This window comes from Leucoraja erinacea, chromosome 14, assembly GCF_028641065.1.
Source record: "Leucoraja erinacea ecotype New England chromosome 14, Leri_hhj_1, whole genome shotgun sequence".
NCBI lineage: Eukaryota > Metazoa > Chordata > Chondrichthyes > Rajiformes > Rajidae > Leucoraja > Leucoraja erinaceus.
In genome coordinates, this window is record NC_073390.1 from 19,301,239 (window position 1) to 19,316,296 (window position 15,058).

Here is a 15,058-nt window from a genome sequence, read left to right on the forward strand (position 1 = left end):
TGACTGGATTGCACGCAAAAAAAAGCTTTTTCAGTGTACCTCATTACATGTGACAATAAATTAAACTAAAACTAAACCAAACTAAAGTGAATGCATTGGTAAGACATACCCATGTGGATTGTCCAGAGGCTTTGCTGTGAATTGGTCAATGCCTGAAGGTCCATAGTCCCATACTATTTCCTCTGCAGCAATGTAATATTGCCTTTCCTTTCCTTTACTTGCTGGCTTTTTGGTTTTCTTCTCGTAGTCAACAACTTCAAACAAGGCCTGCATTCCAGCTGTAATCATAAAAATAAACTTGGTTTTTCATCAGGTGTGTGGTGAGCCTTTGGCCTGTTTGAAATATTCTCCGCCTGGAGTCATCGTCAGCTTTCCCTTGCTCTCCCTACCCTCCATCTGTCCATTAGTCATAGAGTTAAGTTACAGCTCTATAAGAATATTGTGAGCAGTTCTGGCCGCCAACTTTTAGGATTGATGTGATTGAGCAAGAGGGGGCACGGTGGCACAGCAGTACATTCGCTGCCTTACAGTGCCAGAAATGTCAGTTTGATATTGTCTATGGGTGCTGTCTGTACAGAAATTATACATTTCCTCAGTGATCATGTGCGTTTTCTCCGGGACCTCCGGTTTCCTTCCCCAATCCATTCTGAAGATGTACAGGTATATATGTTAATATGTTTGTGGGGATCACTGGTCGGCACAGACTCAGTGAGCCGAAGGGCTTGTTTCTGCATTGTTTAAGAAAGAACTGCAGATGCTGGAAAAATCGAAGGTAGACAAAAAGCTGCAGAAACTCAGCGGGTGAGGCAGCATCTGTGGCGAGAAGGAATGCATGACGTTTCGGGTCTAGACCCCTCTTCAGACTGATGTTTCTGCATTGTATCTCTAAAACTAAAAACTAAAAGATTTGCAGGGATGGGACTGTTTTATCAAGAGTATAGGAGGCTGAGGGGTGACCTTATACACATTTATTATATCATAAGATGGATGGTCACAGTTTTTCCCAGAGTTGGGGAATCTAAAACTACAGAGCATGGGTTAAGGTGGGAGGGGAAGAATTTAAAGGGGCAAGTTGGTACGCAGAAGGTTGTGGAATCATGGAACGAGCTGCCTGTTGAAGTGGGAGAGGTGAGTATAAATACAATGTTTAAAAGACATTTGCACAGGGTTCATGGATAGGAAAGGTGTAGAAGCTTTTTGGCCAAATGCAGGCAAATGGGACTAGGTCAGGAAGGCATGTTGGTTGGAATAGATGATCTGGGCTGAAGGATCTGTTTCCATACTATTTCACTCTTTGACCATAATAGTGCAAGAGGATTTGAGTGATGGTTTTCAAGTGAATGTCCTAATCAGTTTTTTACGGGCAACTGATCTCTAAACACCAAGCGCGTTGATGTTGTGCGCTGAGGTGTTCTGTTGACCATCTGTGACAGAGAATAAGATGCAGGGGTGCAGGAAAATGAGAAGGAAAGTGGAGCTGTACGGCTTCCTTCCCTGAGAGACAGCACGGACCTAATGGGCAGAACAGCCTCATTCAGATGATTTTTCAACACCAAGGGCAACACGGTGGCACAGCAGTAGAGTTGTTGCCTTACAGCGTCAGAGACCCGGGTTCGATCCTGACTATGGGTGCTGTCTGTATGGAGTTTGTACATTCTCCATGCGACCGTGTGGGTTTTCTCCGGGTGTTCCAGTTTCCTCCCTCACTTCAAAGGCGTACAGGTCTGTAGGTTAATTGGCTTTGGTAAAATTGTGAAATTCTAGTGTATTGGAAAATGCTAGAGTGCAGGGTGATCGCTGGTCAGCCTGGACTCGAAGGGCCAAATGGCTTGTTTCCACACTGAACCTTCAAAGTCTAAAGTTTAATGTCTAAGAGCCTGTCCCACGAGCATGCAACTCCATGCGGCAAGCGCGACCTAAAGGGGCCTGTCCCACGAGCATGCGACTCCATGCGGCAAGCGCAACCAAACCAGAAGCGGGAGCTGTACGGAGGTCGAGTGAATGACATGAAATTCGAGCGAAGTCCGCGGGAAGTTCGCGCGTGACGTACGGCGTCGAGGCGGTGCGTCCAGCGTCGAGGCGGCTGTGGGCCGGCACGCCGTTGCCGCGCGGAATTTTTAAACACGGTCAGTTTTTCGGAGCCCCGCGTGTTGTCGGGACCAGCTCCACACAACTCCATATGGCTCCGGCGATCGAAGTGGGACCGGCCCCGCGAGGCCGTACGGCTCAAGTGACTACGTTAGGTCGCGCTTGCTGCATGGAGTCGCATGCTCGTGGGATAGGCCCTTTAAAGTGTAAACCACAATCCAGTGCTGAGACTCTTCATGTGAGATACAGAACTATCATTAAAGTAAAGGTGCTGAGAACAAGAAGGAAGACTTCACACCTTCAACATGGTCATTGACTTGACAACTGAGAAGCCACTTTCCGGGATTGGTGGGCACCATTACAGCAGTAACGAATGTGGCAGGGAATAGACTGATGGTATCAGTGCGGCGGTCAGCAGTAACCAGCATCTGACCATGGAAGTATGCTGAGTGGATATCCACCTCGTTCCCCATCCCAAAGAGATACCAAACCACTTTATCCCCAGTAAACATCGATAGATGAGGCAGGTTCCCATAGACGTATCCATTTATGGCTGAAAAATATAAATAGATGGTCAGGTCATTACCAATCATTGACTGAGGTGTTATTCCATTGTGTATCAGGCAATGTCCATGTTTTCATGTTCTCTCCCTGACCCCCACCTCCATGCAAATTATCTATTGTTCTTCCCTCTCATTTCTTTCCTTTAGCCTCCCCCAACACACTCAGTGTTCTCTCCCCTTCGCTTCCCACTCTTTGCCCATCGTACACCACGGACATGGGCTCTTCACACCTACTTGGCCATGTCCACCATAATGCCTATCTGCACTAATCCCACTTGCCCAATCTCTCTGTTCCTTTCCTATCCAAGTAGCTGGTTTGTAGAGCTGCAACATGTCACCCCAACCATTATACTCAATGCCTTGGTCTTTGTTGGCAAGCTTGCCAAATGCCTTTTCACCACCCTATCCACCCTTGTCAGCATTTTCAGGGAACAATGAATGCCGAGATCTCTCTGCATGTTATCACCTTTAGTGCATATGTACAGTTAATATTTGATGCCTCAACACACAATACCTCACACTCGTTTGGATGAAATTCCATTCGCCAGCACTCCATGTACTGGAGTGGGTACTTTTACTGGGATGTACTGGGATGTATTATCTGCAATTGGTACTTTTTATAACTTTGTCAACGCCTTTGTGGCGACTCTTTTGTGTACTTTGTTGGCAAAAAAACAAAGCATTTGACTGCACCTAGCTAGGTACAAGTGACAATAAAGTATCATCATCACCATCATCATCCAAACTTCAGGGTGTCAGGGGTTATGGGAAGAAGGCAGGAGAATAGGGTTGAGAGGGAATGATAGGTTAGCTATGATTGAATGACGGAGTAGACTTGAAGGGCCGAATGGCCTAATTCTGCTCCTAGAACTTATGAACTTCCAGCTGATCTGTGTCCTTGTGCAACCCTCACCGTCTATGGCTCCACCTATTTTCTTGTCATCTGCAAACTTACTAAACAGTTCACCTGAATGGAGCTTCAATTGACGGCACATTGACGCAGCCAAGCTGCTGCCTCACAACACCAGAGACTCAGGTTCAATCCTGACTTCAGGTGCTGCCTGTGTGGCGTTTGCATGTTATCCCTTGGACAGATTGGGTTGCCTCCAGCTAGCTATATTCCAGTTTCCTCAGACATCTCAAAGACGTGGGTTTGTAGGTTAATTGCCCTCTGTAAATTGCCCCAAGTGTGTAGGGAGTGGATAAGAAAGTGGGATTATATTGAACTAGTGTGAACGGCTGATCGATCATCGGCATGGACTCGATAGGCCGAAGGGCCTGATAGGGCAGCACTGTGGCGCAGCTGTAGTTTTGCTGCCTTACAACTCCAGAGACCTGGGTTTGATCCTGACTACAGGTGCTGTCTGTACGGAGTTTGTAGGTTCTCCCCATGACCTCGTGGGTTTTCTCCAGGTGCTTCAGTTACCTCCATCACTCCAAAGACGTGCAAGTTTGCAGGTTAATTGGCTTGTGTAAATTGTCCCTAGTGTGTAGGATAGAACCAGTGTACGGTTGATTGCTGGTCAGCCTAGCCTTGGTGGGCCTATTTCCACACTCTATCTCTAAACTAAAGGTCCGACAGACCATGGGAAGGAGGGAACTGGAGGACGATGATCTGCGATCTCTCTATCTCTCTAATTGAAATATTACCTGCCCTTGAGGGTAAAATACCTGAGGATGATGGTGTACAGTGTGTCGGACACCTCTGTGTGAGTGGGTGAAAGAGATTCATAGCACACGCGATGATGGAGGAACACTGAGGTTGGAGAATAGAGGAGTCGACTTCATGGGCCGAATGGTCTAATTCTGCTCCTACAACTTATGAATTTATGAGATTCTATTTACACATTTTCCGGAAAGCTCGGCTTTGCCATTGAACAGAATTTAACGGGTGTCTTACAGTGCATTTTGTTGCTTTCAATAAAATCTTCATCATTTATGTCCACTTTATTTGGGGTAGTGCAGTAGTGTTTGATATTGTAATCCAGGAACCAGCTGTCGTTTTCATCCATTACAGAGAACAGCAAGGCAAACTCTTCATTCGCCCAGTGTTTCTTCTTGCTGGTTAAAACACCTGGAAGTGAAACAAGAAGTAATTAACAATATCATTGATGTTATTTGATGGTACAGCATGGTGGTGCAGCAGTAGAGTTGCTGCCTTTGCAGTCCACGAGACCCAGGTTCAATCTTGACCAAGGGTACTGTCTGTACAGAGTATGTACATTCTCCCTGTGACCACGTGGGTTTTCTCCTGGTGATCTGGTTTCCTCCCACATTCTAAAGACGTTCAGGTTGCAGGTTAACTCACTTCTGTAAATTGTTCCTATTGTGTAGGATAGAACTAGTGTACGGATGATCGCTGGTTGGCATGGACTCGGTGGGCCGAAGGGCCTGTTTCCACTTTGTATCCCTACACTAAACTGAATTAAACTAAATGGTATTCTGCTGATGGGGTCAAGGAATCTTTCAGCTCCACCTGGGAAAGGAGAGAGGCCCACACTTTGTCATCGCACCTCAGGTAACATTGCCTTCCTGTGGTGTTTCTGCCTTATCATTAGGGTATAGCAGTGAAGAGCAGGCAGTAGCCTTAAGTCTCCTCCAGTATTTAATAATATGGTTGATCTGAATGTAACCATGATTCCCTATTCCCATCAAGTAATCTTGCAGCCCTTTGCTTCTCTCTACCGCTGCCTTCAAAATGTTCAAAGACTCAGCTTCCACTGTTCTTTGGGGAAGAATGTTCTAATCATTCTCTACCCTCTGTCTCTAAATGGATGTTCCCTTCTTTTTCTCCCATACAGAGTTCTAGATTCAATTCAGGTTTTACCTGTCCAATCTTTGCTCCTACTGCAATCCACCTGATCCATGTATCAATGTGGTTTAGGAAGTTTGGCAAGTCCCCAACAACCCTTACCGCCTCTGCAGATGCGGCGTAGAACATATTTTATCATGATGCATCACAGCTTGGTTTGGGAACAGCTCTATCCAAAACCGCAAGAAATCGCAGTGGTCCTGGACGCAGCCCAATCCATCACACAACCAACCTTCCTTCCAATGACCCAACTACACCACGCTGCCTCGGCAAGGTCACCAGCATAATCAAGGACGTCTCACACTGGACACTACCTCTTCTCCCCTCTCCCATCGGTCAAGAGGTACAGAAGTTTAAAATAGAATGCCTCAATTGACAATAGACGATAGGTGCAGGAGTAGGCCATTTAGCCCTTCGAGCCAGCACCGCCATTCAATGTGATCATGGCTGATCATCCCCAATCAGTACCCCGTTCCTGCCTTCTCCCCATATCCCCTGACTCTGCTATTTTTAAGAGCCCTATCTAGCACTCTCTTGAAAGCATCCAGAGAACCTGCCTCCACCGCCCTCTGAGGCACAGAATTCCACAGACTCACCACTCTCTGTGATAAAAAGTGTTTCCTCGTCTCCGTTCTAAATGGCTTACTCCTTATTCTTAAACTGTGGCCCCTGGTTCTGGGCTCCCTCAACATTGGGAAAATGTTTCCTGCCTCTAGTGTGTCCAAGCCCTTAACAATCTTATATGTTTCAATGAGTTTTCCTCTCATCCTTCTAAACTCCAGAGTGTACAAGCCCAGTTGCTCCATTCTCTCAGCATATGACATTACCGCCACCCCGGGATTTAACCTTGTAAACCTACGCTGCACTCCCTCAATAGCTAGAATGTCCTTCCTCAAATTAGGGGGCCAAAACTGCACACAATACTCCAGGTGTGGTCTCACTAGGGCTCTGTACAACTGCAGAAGGACGTCTTTGCTCCTATATTCAATTCCTCTTGTTATATAGGCAAGGCAAGGCAAGTTTATTTGTGTAGCACCTTTCAACAACAAGGTAATTCAAAGTGCTTTACATAAAACATTGTAAGCATTGGAAAGAAACACATATGAAATGACATTTAGATGTAAAATGATTATTAGATTATTCAGATGAAATATTTACTGAATTAAAAGCAATCAAATAAAATATTTAAAATTAAAATTGAATAATAAAAAACCAGGAATAGAAGTTACAGTGCAATATAGGTAATTAATAAATTGTATTGTTTACTGAAAGGCAGTGGCAAACAGAAAAGTCTTTTAAAAGAGCTGAGAGTTGCAGCAGACCTGCAGCTTTCTGGGCGTTTGTTCCAGATATGTGGTGCATAAAAACTAAATGCTGCCTCTCCATGTTTAGTTCTGACTCTGGGGACACAGAGCAGACCTGTCCCAGACGATCTGAGAGGTCTGGGTGGTTCGTAGCTAAGCAGAAGATCAGAAATATATTTTGGCCCTAAACCATTCAGTGCTTTGTAAACCAACAGTAGTATTTTGAAATCAATTCTTTGACAGATAGGAAGCCAGTGTAAAGACCTCAGAACTGGAATAATGTGATCTACTTTTTTGGTCTTAGTGAGGACTCGAGCTGCAGCGTTCTGAATTCATTCATCCTGCGTCCAGCATTCATATAGGCCCACTTGCCATTCGCTTTCTTCACTGCCTGCTGTACCTGCATGCTTACTTTCATAGACTGATGTACAAGGACCCCCCAGGACACCCAGATCCTGTTGTACTTCCCCTTTTCCCAACTTGACGCCTCCAGATACAGTTTCTTCCTAGCTTTTATCAGGTAACTGAACCATCCTATCACCAACTAGAGAGCGGCCCTGATCTCCCATCTGCCCCATTGGAGACCTTTGAACTATCTTTAATCGGACTTGACTGGACTTTATCTTGCACTAAACACTATATCCTTTATCCCGTATCTGTACACTGTAAACGGATTGATTGTAATCATGTATTGTCTTTTCACGGACTGGATAGCACGCAATAAATAAACATGCTTTTTACCATACCTCGGTATACATGACAATAAAAACAAAACTAAACTTCTTGTGAACAGTTTCCAACTCATTAACATCTTTACTTAAGCAAGGAGGCCAAAAGGTAAGAAGTACACATGCATGCTGATAATTGCACCGTTAAGGTGTGGGGTGTTACAGGCTAACATTTTAGCCAATTATCCTTGAAGCAGCGGATTTAATCATTACCTCTTTTACAAATGATCAATGGTCCAATAAGTCCAGTTGAAATATCCCTGGGAGCATCGATGTGTGAGTGATAGATTCTTGACAAACATTCAAAGTCATCTTTTGCTGGGCTTTGATCTTCTGTTAAATCCCAGTGGTAGGTATAATTTTTACCGGGGTTTACAATATCATCCCGTTTGTCCAGATTCGTGGTGTTGTCGGGATAAAATGCACCTGGGAGAGCAAAACAAGAAGACAATAATTACTGATGAAAATTACATGTTGAAATTGCTGACAATCAGACCAAACCATCATGATCTGATCTGAGATACACAAAAATGCTGGAGAAACTCAGCGGGTGCAGCAGCATCTATGGAGTGAAGGAAATAGGTAACGTTTCGGGCTGAAACCCTTCTTCAGACTGATAGGGGGTGGCAGGGAGAAGGAAGGGAAAAAAAGGGAGGAGGAGCCCGAGGGCTGGGGAATGGGAGGAGACAGCTCGAGGGCTAAGGAAGGGGAGGAGACAGCAAGGGCTAACAAAATTGGGAGAATTCAATGTTCATGGCCGCCGGATGCAGGCTCCCCAAGCGGAATATGAGGTGCTGTTCCTCCAATTTCCGGTGTTGCTCACCCTGGCAATGGAGGAGACCCTGGACAGAGAGGTCGGATTGGGAATGGGAGGGGGAGTTGAAGTGCTGAGCCACCGGGAGGTCAGGTAGGTTCTTGCGGACCGAGCGGAGGTGTACGGCGAAACGATCGCCCAACCTCCGCTTAGTCTCACCGATGATCTGATCTGAGTTTGGTCAAGTTGTTGATCATGGGCTTCTGCCAACAACAATAGCAAAACAGATTGAGTCTTAGAGTCATACAGTGTGGAAACATGCCCTTTGATCCAACTTGCCCACGCCGACCAACATGGCCTTTGATCCAACTTGCCCACGCCGACCAACATGTCCCATCTACAATTGTCCCACCTGCCTGTGTGTGGCCCATATCCCTCTAAACCTGTCCTATCCATGTACCTGTCTAAATATGTCTTAAACATTGTGATAGTACCCACCTCAACTGCCTCCTCCAGCAGCTCATTCCATACACCTACCACCCTTTGTATAAAAAAGTTGCCCCTCGGGTTCCTATTAAATCTTTCCCCCTCACCTTCTTCTTCTAGCGTATGGCATGCACCGCCTAAAGTTGTAGGACAACTTGTTCTATTTGATCTTATTTGATTGTGCACGCCGGGTTGATTGCATTCGTCGCAACAGGGCGGACCACAGATGTATGAGTTTGTAGGTCAATTGCCCCATGGGGTGTAGGGAGTGGATGCGAAAGCGGGATAAGATAAAACCATTGTGAACGGGTGCTTGATGGTTGGGGACTCGGTAGGCCGAAGGGTCCGTTTCCATGCTGTGTCTTTCAATCAATCATAGGGCAAAAGTCTTTTCAATGCCACTGGTGAATCTGGCTTCACCACCATCAATCTATCAAATTGTCATTAACCTCGATGAATGAGTAATTCACAGCTCCAATGGAAGATAGAGATACACTAGAGCACAAAGAGGAAAGAATGTATAAACCCCACATAGACATCAGGGGTGGCACTTTGGCACTGCTGGTAAAGCTCCTGCCTCACGACACCAGAGACCCAGGTTCGATCCTGACCCCAGGTGCTGTCTGTGTGGAGTTTGCACGTTCTCCCTGTGGATGTGCGGGTTTCCTCCTGGCGCTCCGGTTTCCCCCCACATCCCAAAGACGTGCGGGTTTGTAGGTTAATTGGATCCTGCAGGTTGCACCTGGTGTGATGTGGATGCGAGAGTGGGAACTAGTGTGAGCGTGTGATCGATGGTCGGCGTGGAATCCCTACACATTGGAGGCAATTTACATAGGGCCAATTAACCTACACTCCCACATGTCTTTGGGATGTGGGCGTAAGCCGGAGCATCCAGAGGAAACCCACGCTGTCACAGGGAGAATGGGGAGGAAATGCACCCAGGTAGCACCCGAGGTCGGGATCGAACCTGGTCTCTGGCGCTGTGAGGCAGTGGCTCTACCAGCTGCGCCACTGTGCCAGCCCCTTATGGTCACACGATGTAGACACTTAAGGGAACAACCAGCATAAACATTACCTTCATTGCTTTTTGTGTAGGTGAGACCATGAGGATGTATTGAATAAGGCCGAAGAGCAAAATTCTTCAGGTGAATGATGATGGTGTCTCCTTGCTCTGCCTTAATAACAGGTCCCAGAAATCCCAGCCATTCCGGCTTTGCAACCTCCTTGGTGTAATTGCCATCAGTGTACTCCAGATACACGGCTTTCTTGTACACACTTCCTATCCTGGTCGGACCACGTTTCAGGAATACAGATGCATGCCTAAAAATTACACAAAGTCAAGCCGTTACCAGTGGCTGGCATGAAGGTGGGCTGGCAATTGTAGAGAGCCTCTCTGAGCTCCCAGCCATTGCAAAACCACTTTGGCTTCATTGGTGACTCACAGACTAACATTAATCAGACTTTTCTAGAATTTATCTTGCATTAAACGACATTCCCTTTAGCCTGCGGGTGGCTCGATTGTAATCAGATTCAATTTTAATTTTAATTGTCATTGTCAGTCTTTCATCTGTATATAATCATGTATAGTATTTCTGCCGACTGGATAACATGGAACACAGGGCAGCACAGTGATGCAGAGATAAAGTTGCTGCCTCATAGCACAAGAGATCCGGGTTCAATCCTGACTACAGGTGCTGTCAGTACAGAGTTTGTACGCTCTCCCCGTGACCACTTAGGTTTTCTCCGGGTGCACCGGTTTCCTCCCACCCTCCAAAGATGTCCAGGTTAGTAAGTTAATTAGCTTCAGTAAAAAGTGTAAATTGTCCGTGGTGTGTAGGATAGTGCTCGTGTACGGGGTGATTGTTGTTTTCCATCATTCCATACTGCTAAGTCTTTCCGAGCTTTATTATGGTCTTTGTCTCGGAACAAAAGAATTGAGCAAAGAATTGCACAAGGGAGTGATATTCTTTATCAACGGGAGGTTTGTTTACTTGTCAATGATTAAATTATCTCCTGTGGAGCCACAGGAGATGGGTGAGATGGTTCATGACTATTTCTCAACAGTTTTTACTGTGACGTCCATCAGTGAATCTGAGCAATTGAGACAAATGAGTTGTGAGATCTTGGACCATATATGAATTACCAAAGAAGCAATGTTGGTGGATTTTAAAGCACAGTAAAGTGGATAAATCTCCTGGGCGTAACCAACTCCATCCTCAGTCCTCGTGGCATGCTCTTGCGGAGGCCTTTGCAGAGATATTTGCTTCATCTTTAACGACAGGCAAAGGTCTGGAAGACTGTAGTGTGGCTAATGTTGTATCATTATTTAAGAAGTTGAAGAACTGCAAACAGGTGATATCAGTGATGGATAAGTTACTAGAGGCGATTCTGGGGATCAGGATTCAGAGAAACCATCATGTAGATAGGTAAGGTCTGATTAAGGATAGTTAGCAGGATCTGTGCATTAGAAATCGTGTCTTACAAACATGGTAGAGGTTTTTTTTGAGAGGTAACTAAGAGGATTGATGTGGGCAGGATGGTAGATATTCCCAATGTGGACATTAGCAAGACCTCTGATGAGGTCTAGATCACATGGTGGGCTAGACTGGAAAGTGCTGATGGCTAGATCACACGGGATCCAGGGAGAGCTTGCGAATTGGATATTCCATTGGCTTGAAGGAGGAAAGCAGTGGATGTTTAATTTAAGGTAGACAAAAATGCAGGAGAAACTCAGCGGGTGCAGCAGCATCTGTGGAGCGAAGGAAATAGGCAACATTTCTGCTGCACCCACTGAGTTTCTCCAGCATTATTGTCTACCTTCGATATTCCAGCATCTGCAGTTCCTTCTTGGATGTCTAATTTAGTTTGGTTTAGAGATACAGCGCAGAAACAGGCCCACCGAGTCCCTGCCAACCAGTGATCCCTGCACTATCCTACACTAGGGCCAATTTGCAATATTTCACCAAAGCCAAATTAACCTACAAACCTGAACGTCTTTGGAGTGTGGGAGGAAACCAGTGAAACCAGTACAAAATCCGTATAGACAATACCCGTAGTCAGGATCAAACCCTATATCTGGCGCTATGAAGCAGCAACTCTACTACTGCGCCACTGTGCCGCCTCATTCAGTGTCCTGACTGATGATGGTGCAAAGATGTTTTTCAGATTTGAGACCTGTTTATCAGACTGGAGGAATGAACCACAGGAATTAGTGCTTGGCCCATTGCTGTTGATCATTTACCTGTATGATCATGTTGATCATTTATTAAAAAGATTTGGACAAGAACATGCAAGGCGTGCAGACTTGCTCCAACTAAACGAGAGCAAGTCTGAGGTCATCCTACTCGGCCCCTCGGACTGCATCAAAACAATAACAGGCAGCCTTGGAAGCCTAACCTCCTTACTCAAACCGCACCTCAAAAATCTTGGCGTGATATTTGACTCCACATTGAAGTTTGACAAACAAGTCAATGCTGTGGTAAAAGCTGGAGGGGACGCTTTGCATGATAGCTTAAATCAAACCATTCCTCCAATTCGATGACCTTGAAAAATCATTCACGCATTCATCCCCTCCCGCTTTGATTACTGTAACACCCTATACACTGGCATCAGCCAATCAACCCTGTCCGGCCTGCAATTGGTCCAAAACGCCGCAGCGAGACTTTTGACGAGTACCCGTATAAGGGACCACATCACCCCGATTCTGGCCACTCTCCACTGGCTTCCAGTATGGTACAGAATCAACTTCATGCTCCTCCTATATGTATACAAAGCCCTTAACGGGCTTCCCCCCCCCCCCCCCCCCCCATATCAAAAATCTTCAAACCAACCATTCTACCTCTAGGTCCCTCAGGTTGGCCGACTTGGGGCTACTGACTATCCTGCGGTCCAGGTTTAAGCTGCGGTTGCAGCACCTAGACTGTGGAACAGCATCCCTCTCCTCATCAGAACTGTCCTCTCCATCAACTCCTTTAAGTCTAGACTTAAAACTTATTTCTACTCCCAAGCGTTTCTTGAAGTCCTCTGAGGGAGCATTGTAAACAGTTTATGTATTGTTAAATCTGTGTACCATTGTATGCAGCACGTTAGTACCTGCATTGATGTAAAGTACTTTGGTCAACGAGAGTTGTTTTTAAATGTGCTATACAAATAAAATTAACTTGACTTGACTAGTAAGTTTGCAGATGAGACTGAAGTTAAGAAGGTTGACAAAATTACAGTGAGATCTTAAACTGTAGGGTAGGCGAGGAATAGCAAATGGCATTCAATTCAGGAAAGGGTAAGGTATGCCATGAAAGAGAAGTCAATCCAGGGGTAGGACTTTCACAATGAAGGGTAGGGCCCTGGGGTGTGTTGTAGAGCAGAGGGATCTAGAGTGCAAGTACGTAGTTTCCTAAAAATGTAGTCACAGGTAAACAGGGTGGTGAAGAAAGCTTTTGGCATAAAGTCCTTCATCACACAAGGCACAGAGTACAGAGGTTGGGATGTCTAGGAAGAAACTGCAGATGCTGGTTTAAAATGAAGATAGTCACAAAATGCTGGTGTAATTCAGCGGGACAGGCAACATCACTGGAGAGAAGGAATGGGTGATGTTTTCGGGTCGAGACCCTTCTTCAGACATGAGTTGGAATGTTATTTTACATAGAAACATAGAAACATAGAAAATAGGTGCAGGAGGAGGCCATTTGGCCCTTCAAGCCAGCACCACCATTCATTGTGATCATGGCTGATCATCCACAATCAATAACCCGTGCCTGCCTTCTCCCCATATCCCTTGATTCCGCTATCCCCTAGAGCTCTATCTAAATGTTTTAAATTCATCCAGTGAATTGGCCTATACTGCCTTCTGTGGCAGAGAATTCCACAAATTCACAAATGACAGTTTTATACAGTGTTGGTCAAGCTGTACTTGGAGTATTGTGTTCAGTTTTAATTACCCTGCTATCGGAAAGATGTCATAAAGCTGGAAAGGGTGCAAAGAAGATTTACAAGAATGTTGCCAAGGATCAAGGGCCTGAATTAACGGACTTTATTTGTTGGGGGGCAGGAGGCTGAGAGGTGATCTTATAGAGGTGTATAAAATCTTGAGGGGAATAGGTAGGATGAAGTCACATAATCTTTTAGGAGATGTTGGAGACATAGGAGTGGCCTTGTGGGGATGTATAAAATCTTAAAGGGCAGGATAAGGTGAATCCGCACAGACATTTACCCTGGGAGGAGGAATCAGTAATTAAAGGGCATAGATTGAAGGTGAGGGGGAAAAGATCTAAGGGACAATTTAATCACACAGAGGGTGGTGGGAATATATGGAACGAGCTTCCAGAGAGAGTGGTTGAGTCTGGCACAGTAACATTTAATAGACATTTGTACAGGAACATGGAAAATAATGGTTTAGAAGGATATGGGCCTATTGTGTACAAATGGGATGGGCTTAGATGGGACATCTTGGTGTGCATGAACGTGTTGGGCTGAAGGGCCTGTTTTGGCTCACTGTGTTACAGTAGATGTTGTATTTAACCAACGTAACCTCAGGAAACCGACCTGCCCACCGAGATGATGAAAATCACTCCCTGGCTCGTTTGTTTCTGACTTACTCTCAACTTCAATTGTTGAACCAACTCTTCGCACTGACTCCACTTCAGAGGAGTGCAGTGACTATTGCACCAATATGTGATTCAGATCAACTGCACCACAAACCCCCGCGGTCACAGGGAGGACGTGCAAACTCCGCATAGGCAGCACCCGTAGTCAGGATCGAACCCGGGGCTCTGGCGCTGCGTGACAGCAGATTTACCTCTGCGCCACTGTGCCGCCCTCAACCCCCATTAATCTGACAGATATAAAACATCAGTCGATGTTCTCTCGTTGCTGTTACTTTTACTCACTCGTCCTTGTCGATCTTAGTGCCAGTAATGATGTTTTTGCCGCTGGGAGCGTAGTTCCATTCGACTTCCCTGATGCCAATGTAGTACTCGCGGGTTAGCGCCAGTGAGACGGCACTGAGGCACAGCAAGGAGAAGCAAACATTTAGTACTGTCCTCATGTCCACAGTGGAGAGGAGACAGCAGAGAATCCTTAAACTGTTCAGAATGGCCACATTTATACGGCAGGGGCGGAACCGTCTGCATTCTTCGATTGATCTGACCAATTAGAACAGGGTGAATTGCTAAACAATGTGGGTTTTGTAATCTGGTTGCTGTTCCTCCAACACACGTGCATTCCGATATATTCAGACAATCCACTAATGATTTCTCTCTGCTCCAGAGCACATTGGTCTCTAGAGTCGCACATCACTCACTGAACTGCCAACTATCAGAACATTC

The 15,058-nt window shown here is 45.7% G+C and overlaps 1 protein-coding gene across 1 annotated transcript in view; it reads right to left on the reverse strand.

The window, feature by feature from the left end:
- The window catches only part of cp (ceruloplasmin), a 42,451-nt gene extending 27,634 nt beyond the window's left edge, over positions 1-14,817 (reverse strand). The window contains exons 1-6 of the mRNA XM_055645707.1: positions 14,621-14,817; positions 9,811-10,055; positions 7,709-7,921; positions 4,552-4,725; positions 2,387-2,641; positions 110-278 (exon numbers count right to left, since the gene is read on the reverse strand). Of these exons, the coding sequence (XP_055501682.1) occupies positions 110-278; positions 2,387-2,641; positions 4,552-4,725; positions 7,709-7,921; positions 9,811-10,055; positions 14,621-14,778 (1,214 nt within the window). The 5' untranslated portion in view covers positions 14,779-14,817. The remainder of the gene's footprint in view (positions 1-109; positions 279-2,386; positions 2,642-4,551; positions 4,726-7,708; positions 7,922-9,810; positions 10,056-14,620) is intronic.
- Positions 14,818-15,058: the final 241 nt, after the last annotated feature.